We start from the raw sequence: 8,238 nt of genomic DNA, 5'->3' as shown, positions 1-8,238 counted from the left end.
TATATATATATATAAGTAAAAGCGTATCAACAAGCAATAAAAATACCTTGTTGAATAATAATTTCGATTATGCATATTTTGGTCAATTTGTGGCTCAGAGGAACTACCAGTTTGCCCATACATTTGATGCGTTGCCATTTGATCTGCCCTAGAAAAAGATTTTCTTTTGCACATGGAACAACAAAAATAATATCTAAAGTGTATTTTTTTCAATATGGCGACTGATTCTTCATTATTTCACTTATTAGATGCATTTGATTTCAGTTGCATTTGATTTTAGTTGCATTTGATTTGCAAATCGAAGGCATCCATACTCATCCCATTTTTGTTCACCAAATTCGGTAATAAACATAAGATTATTACAGAATAATTACAGATGCCTCTGATTTGCAAAACCGAACTCAGCTACTCCGATAATTTCTTTGGGAACATTAAAGTATCCACATTGAAGTAACCAGAACTATGCGTATAACTTGTAAAAAAAAGCAGTGTACAGACTTTTCACTTGCAGTTTTTCACTTACTGTATCGTTTTATACAATTCACGTATTTTAAGCCGGATGGCTGGGTGTGATCTTAAGCGCAATAATTCCAATGCACGAGCTTGCAATTCGTTCTTTCTGCCGGACTTATTTCTACCGGCGAAACCAAGAAGCATCTGAAGCTCAGACACTCGAAAACTTAATACCATACTCTGCAATCAGAACATCCATTTCCCCTTATGTCCTCCTAGTATAATCTTTCACGAATGGTGGTGACAAATTATAAGGTATGTGTTGAAAACGTTACTACAAATCAACATCTGTACTTCTTCTCAACAAAAATTGTCACAGAATGTATACATTAGAAATTTTTTTTTTAGTACTTTAAATGAGCCAATCACAAAAGAGTATCTCACTGTGCACATGTCCAACTCACTTGGGTATTTACAAAAATAATAGCTAGTGTCACAAAAATAACACGGCGTCACGCAAGTATTGTGACAATAGCAGTGTCACGCGAACGAAATCCAAAATAACAATGTTCCATTCCATTCCAGCGAAACATTGTAGGAAAACGGACGGTGAAGTTAGAGGTTACCCATTGTATCTCCACGCGCGAACACGTTGTGAACCGCCGGAGCCGCGGATCTCCCGAATTCCCAGGATTGTGCCCCTGTCGGTGCGATCTACCAGTAATGTCCCTGATCCAGCGTGAAGTAAATCCGCAGCAGTTTCGCACTGCGTAATCGTTAACAGACACCAACTGTCCGACAGCTCGCAGAACACGCGCCAGCGAACAAAGTCAACCCGGCACGCACCGAGGGCGTGCATAGCACGAAGCACGCATCCACGAAATTAGGCACGGGGGCTGTAACACAGCGCGAAGGGGGGACTGGAAGGGATTAAAATGAGCTGGATGGTAGAAAATGAAACCGACTTCTTTATCGGCGCGAGCTCGGTTAATTTGCTGCAGAGAGGATTAATCGATCATTTCCTCTCAGATAATCTCGTAAATTGACGCGTAATACCAGACGACGCGACGCGGAATCCTCACATGATGAGAAAGCCGTAGTATGTACAGCGTTTCTCTCGTGCAGCTGTGCACCTGCTCCCTTTATAACGCGCACCCACTCACCTCCAGTTCCTCGGAATCCGCCATCTTCTTGGCCGACTTTTTACCCGCAGCCGTTTTGCTGACGATTATTTCACAATTCGCGACTATGAAAAAACGCGCGACTACAACCGTCACGCCCGCCGGTTACTCTCGCCGCTCGCGTCTGCCTCACACCCTATCCTATCACGCTGCACGCACTCTCACTCTCTCGCTCTTCGCCTTCGCCTACTCTCTTTCTCTATATCTCTCTTTCTCTCTGGACTCTGGACCTTTTTCGAATCGTACGCGATACTTCTTGCTGCTAACGTTCCTAGAAGAGTCTACTCATTACCCACACAATAGCCTATATAAAATACCAAATCGCCGACGAATAAGAAGTTGCGCACAATGGAAAAAATATTAAAAAACAGAAATAAGTATTAAGATTTTAACCTATCAGAAACTGATTACACTGGAATACCATTTCTGATATGTTAAAATCTTAATATTTATTTTATTTTTACAATATTTCTTTCATTATGCGCAGGACCTAAGGTTTTCGATTAGTCGCCGTGGCCATATTGAAATCGTGATGTTATAAATGCGTTGAAATTTCTCACATGCCATTGGCTGTGTTCAGTAAAACACAACAGTTTTGCAATCATTTTATGATTCTCTGCTGAGATTGGACCATTCCTCTTGATCTAAAAGCATAACCCAATCAGTGCAAAGAAAACTTTCAACAGTTGCAAAATAAACGTTCTGGGTATCAATCATGAAACTTTATCCCTAAGATGGAAAATGAAAACTGAAAATTTTTACCATTGAAATTAATGGAGAAATTTTTCACTTTTTACTTTCCATCCTAAAAATAAAGTTTCATTATTGATACCCTGCTGAACGCAGCCATTGGAAAATAAAAAGAATTTAGATAAAATGAGATTGCTTTAAAAGTAGAGTCCTTATAAAAGAGTCTGGACACTGCATTCACGCGTCCGCCATTAACAGTCAAAACCGAAAATGTATCGACGTGTTTGCCGCGCAATTCAAATGACTGCTTGCTGTTACGACAATAGAGTTGAATTCTAACTATTTAAATGATCCAAGATAAAAGATAGAGCAGAATAGAATTGTACAAGCAAGCTAAAATATGTCTGACAGCGTATCAATATGTCTTGCAATCATCTATATAATGATATATCTATATAATGTGTATACTAATCTATGCTGCTGTGTTGCGGAATTCTCTAAACATGTTATCAACAATTATTGCTATTATTAACTAGTAACAATCAATGAGAGCCGCGCTTTCTTCCAGGATTATCTTGCCATTGACTGTCGCTAGTTAATGATAGCGTCAATTAATTATTAATAGCGGAACCAATCAGCATTGTCTAGACTCTGTTTACAAGGACTCTATTTAAAACCATCAACATATAGAACAGACTACCGATAACGGTAGTGAGAGTAAAAACGCGAGTGAGAAACAGATAAATGAATGAATGTTCTTTCTCTGTTTACTAAGCCTGATTAATTGTTGTTGATCCAGCAGTACTACTCCAACCAGGCTTAGTAAACAGAGAAAGAACGTTTATCCATTCAGAGAGAATCAAGGGAGAATGGAGCGGAGAATGTTCCTCTTCTCTGATTGGTTCCGTCATTTATAGTTCACTTCCGCAAATGTGCATATGTGTGCATGTACATATATGTCATACACAATATTAGTGCGGTACAATACTAGTGTGTGCAGCACCGTATCTTCCATCACGCTCATTATACAGGGTGCGGCAGAGAAACTTACTTTTTTTAAAGGTTAATAAAAACGAAACTATTGCAGATATCGGTATAATTCTTTTTTCCTCTTACAGATCACCTCATCAAATTTTTTTTCATGCACTTTTGAAAATTACATCTATCAAATGACGGCCGCCGTTGTCTATGCACTGATTGAGTCGATTTCTGAAGTTTTGCGTCACTCTCTGAAGCATGTCCACCGGTATTTCGGCGATGGCGTTCCGAATGTTTGTCTTCAGGTGAGCTAGGGTCTCTGGTCGATCGTTGTAAACAATAGACTTCAAATAACCCCATAGGAATAATGAAGCGCGCTCGAAAGGCACGTTGAGTGGCGACAATGGAGCGGCCAAAGAATGCCTCGACGGCAAACGCGCGATGCTCTCTTATCCAAAGCATGATCGAGACTGGCTGTGGAGGGAACAAAAATTGAGGACCTATCCTTTCGGACGCACCCCCTCCCAGCTTCCTACCTTCACCCCTTGCCGTTTGGCGCGTTTTTCAAAAAAGTAAGTTTCTCTGCCGCACCCTGTATTTTACTCATTTCAACGGTACAACGACGGCTTCCGGGTGAGTCCGCTCCACTCTCCTTCGATTCTCTTTGCATCCATTTATCTGCCTCTCATTCATGGAGAATAGAAAACAAAGATTTGAAAAGTGTGGTCAAAATCAGATTTCTTAAATTAGTATTGGTGATGTTTGGTAGGCGACATCTGAATGATAAAACTTCTTTCATATAAGCATTGTTCGTTTTGTCTCTCGGGAACTGCTTGGAGTGAACCCATGGCTCCGAATGAACCCAGCGTAGAGTTTCTCTAGTAAGAGTTATGACATAAGAGCGGAAGGACGCCATTGCCGGATATCGGGTACTGAAAACAGCACAATTCCATCATGGTTGACACTATTGATAGTCCGATTGCGCGTTCGTGCTTTCTACACCATGAAACAATTGTTGACACTAATTTACACTATCACATCAAAAATTCCGTAAATGGCAGCGTTGAAAAGGACTCGAAATATGACCAATCAAAAGATTTGTGCCCCTCTTACGAAGATTTGTGATTTGACCTCTTACTAAAGAGGTACTAACCCAGCTACATTAAATGTAAGATACATTATGTACGACATCCGTCATACAACATCCGACATTCATCGTAACAATGAATGTCAGATGTCGTATAACGGCTGTCATACATAGTATGAATCCTATATTTCAAGTACGGTAGATTCATTCAGAGTGACCCCGAGCAGCTCCCGAGAGACAAAAAAAACAACACTATAGTGTCTCTTTAATCAGAATCTGACTACCTTCTTCCCTGTTTGGTGATTGGTCTGACATTTTTCACCCATTCCATTTAAATGCATAATAAAAATACATTATGCTTTTACTTTAAATGCATAATGCATAGCCATGGACTTATTGTTGTAATATTTATGATTAGACACTACTAAATTTTTAGGTTTTTTTAATTTTAATCACCAATTAGTCATCCGAACGTGCTAGAATGTTCGTCAAAATAAAGCTTATAGAACGTCTCTATAGAGCTGCAACTTATGGTACCACTGTGAAATGAAGTGAGTTAGCCGTAGCACGATTTTTCTCTCTCGCACAATTTTGATGAAAAATGGCTGCTATTTTAAGTGGCCAGACTCTAATCATAGAGCTTATACTACTAGAGGAGGAATGGCCTATCCAAGCAATGAGTGGAAAGTGTGAGACTGATGGCGTATTCAATTTATTGACTCGATTCGATTCCGAGTCAATGATCTGTTCTGTTTAGCTGCAAACGAAAAGCTAAATTGTGCAAAAAATATAGCTAAAAAGAACAGACTTCGGAGTCAGGTCGAATAAATAAATCAAATACGCTATAAGAGACCGAAGATGTATATTTCTGTCCTGCTCAGTAACTTTTCTTCTTTCTGCGCATGCCAAAAGAGGATAGAAAAAGACAGAAATATATCTTCTGTTTGTTTTGCTCACAGTTCGACGTCCGTATTTCCCATCTAGTAGTATAAACTCTGGGTGTATTCCGAACCAGATTATGGGTTTTGCACATTGAACGCGGAAATGTTTGCCGCGCGGCAAATTGTGATGCGGTAACTAATAAGCTTACAGCTCCTAATTGTTTATTGGTTATCGCTTCTCAATTTGCCGCGCGGCAAGCATTATCGCACCCAGTGTGCAGTAGGTATTAGCTTATTTTTGCCCTTAAATGTTGACAGTTCTGTAACTAAACCGAGAAGTGTTCCGAACCCATCGGCTGACTCAACTACTGGCTTCTATTGGTTACGAGTTGACAGCCGACGGGTTCGGAATACTTTTCGATTTAGTTACGGAACTGCCACCATCTAGGGGAAAAAATAAGCTAAGCTAACCCAGTCCGGCTAACCCGGAATATACCCTCTATGCTATTAAAGGGACACTCTACTCTTATTAATCATAAAGTCACTATAATGAGACTCAAGACAAAACCGATTCGCCTCGGGATTGATCCGTGCGATGGTTAGTAAAATCGTGTGTTTGTATACACGTGCTGTGTATACGCACCGACAGGAATGATGTCCCCTGTTTGACGCGCGGCTTTACACACTTATGTCGAAAAGCCTATAACATATACAAAAACGTAAAGTCGTAGCACATAAGCAGTAAGGAAATCGTAAGATTTGTTACTTATTTGTTACAATCTCTACCGTGATTGGGCAATTCGCTTACTGATTACGTCTTACAGCCTTACGTTTTTATATGTGCCATGGGCTAAACGCATACGTACGTGTTGGAAACGCTAAAGAGGCAAGGAGTGCGAAGGGAAAAAGTAATGGGGGGTGGAGGGTGCTCCGATATTCTGTCCTTAACGCAAAGCGCACGATTAAGAGAGAAAGCGTAATTGGACGCGATGTCCTTTCGCTGTCTCACATATTTGTTACTAGTACGAGTGAGATACCTCGATGTCTTTCGCTCGTCAATATTCATAACAATACTTTTATTATGCACAAAATGTTGTAATTATGCATAAAAGTTTTTAATACTGTAAAAAATTTCTGTGCATAATTACATTACATGTAATTTTGAAACACTATTTACATTATCTATATGAGAAGCTGATTCGATATGCCTTGTGTGTGATAAATTATATCGACAATATTTAAACAAAATATTACAAATATTACATCAAGCATTATAGCTATTCTCTGCAAACCAATCTTTAAAAATATTTTCGTCTAACCAATATTTTCTAAATTTTCGGATACATACCTTTTTTTGAGCCTTTTTGCTGACTCTATTGCGATTTATTTTCTGATCTAAAATACTTTATCTCATTTCTATTTTCCTCTTGGGATTCCTCCTGTTGTCTGGTTTGGCGCGCAGATTTTGCGATCCACACGCGGCACACGTTACTTTAATCTAATTTAATAGCTACAGTCAGTGATGGGAAATGATAAGAATTCGTCTGCTCTAGTAAACTTTGTGCGCATGCGTAAAATGACGTGGCAGCTTGATCCAATGATGGAACATACAGAGCAATATGAAATACGGATGCTTTTGGGGCTTCTGTACATCTGAGTGACTAACCGTCCCAAATTAAGAGGGACAATCTTAAATTTTAACACTTTGTCCTGCTTTACAACTTCCGTTCTAAATTTTTTCCTAAATTAAGGTTATAGTAATAAATTATTCTTCTTTTAATCTCTTAAATACTGTACGTCATTATAGTGACTTTCTCGAATATTTCTCCGAACGATATGTTGGTATTCATATAAATCGGCTACAGACGTAATAAAAGATAAAATTTATTATTATTCATAAACACACTATGTATTTTTAATAAAAACCTTCCTTTTCTGCCTACAACTTTCTTAACATCGTTATTAGGGGTCTTATAATACCATGAAATGTGTACGTCAGTTAAGACTGCTCAGCTATACGCATGTGCACGAAGTTTCCTAGAGCAGACGAATTCTTGTCATCTCCCATCACTGGTTACAGTATTGCACGCTAAGCTGTAAACAACCCGCATGCGCGAGTGCGCGGGGCATGTCTGGCATCACTGCTTACGGTCTCTCGTGATTGGGCAATTCGCTTACTGATTACGTTTTATGGTCTTACGTTTTTGTATGTGCCATGGGCTTAAGATTAGATTCGTTACTAGCCTTACGGTCTCTTACCTTACGTAAGACGTAATCAGTAAGCGAATTGGCCAATCACAGTAAAGACGGTAATACAGCGAATCCAATGTTACGATTTCCTTACTGATTACATCTTACGGTCTTACATTTTTCTATGTGCTCCCGACTTGACATTGTTGAAGTAATAAGTCCATAAGTTCGTCCATAAATCTATGGCTGCGTTCCCATTTCGTTTCAGTGCAATATCTAGTAGCCATTATTTTGCTGGAGAAGCGTTTGCAATTGTACTGAAGAAATGTTCTCAAATGACTGGACACTGGCTAGTGACGTTATACATTGCAGCTTTGCACGCGTATTGACTCATAATCTAAAACCTAAAAAAAAATCTGAGAGAGGACATAATAGTCCTTGTAATATCGATTTATCATCTCCAACCTTGAAAAGTAGACGATGTAGCTTAAGAAAAGGACGTTGCTATGTAATTTACATCCACTTTGTCGAAGGACAGTAGTGCGCGGCAGCATTTTGCGGTTATAGGTTTTGGGCCGTCATGTCTTTTCTCAGGTTTCTTTCTACTAAAATGGTTCAATTGTGAATTTTGAAAGATGAAAATTAGTAGTGAGCAAAGGTTACTAGGTATTGACCAATTAAATTATGAATACTCTAGTGAATTTGTTCACTTTTGTAATTTTTCCTTATTTAAAGAAAATCTAAATTTACACAATCGATCTCCTGATAAACAAGATAC

At 39.0% G+C, this 8,238-nt stretch overlaps 1 protein-coding gene across 3 annotated transcripts in view; it reads right to left on the bottom strand.

The window, feature by feature from the left end:
- LOC108753218 (E3 SUMO-protein ligase PIAS3) overlaps window positions 1-1,938 on the bottom strand; it is a 10,619-nt gene extending 8,681 nt beyond the window's left edge. Inside the window, exons 1-3 of one of the 3 annotated variants that reach the window (XM_018494628.1) lie at window positions 1,617-1,938; window positions 524-693; window positions 23-148 (exon numbers count right to left, since the gene is read on the bottom strand). In XM_018494628.1, coding sequence (XP_018350130.1) covers window positions 23-148; window positions 524-693; window positions 1,617-1,640 — 320 coding nt within the window. In that variant the 5' untranslated portion in view covers window positions 1,641-1,938. Of the gene's footprint in view, window positions 1-22; window positions 149-523; window positions 694-1,616 lie in introns of those variants that run through there. The other 2 variants (XM_018494626.1, XM_018494625.1) reach the window with 2 other exon arrangements.
- Between the last annotated feature and the right edge of the window lie 6,300 nt (window positions 1,939-8,238).

Source organism: Trachymyrmex septentrionalis, unplaced genomic scaffold (assembly GCF_001594115.1).
Source record: "Trachymyrmex septentrionalis isolate Tsep2-gDNA-1 unplaced genomic scaffold, Tsep1.0 scaffold66, whole genome shotgun sequence".
Lineage (NCBI taxonomy): Eukaryota > Metazoa > Arthropoda > Insecta > Hymenoptera > Formicidae > Trachymyrmex > Trachymyrmex septentrionalis.
The sequence above is the reverse complement of the archived record's forward strand: the minus strand, read 5'-3'. Positions and strand labels throughout refer to the sequence as shown.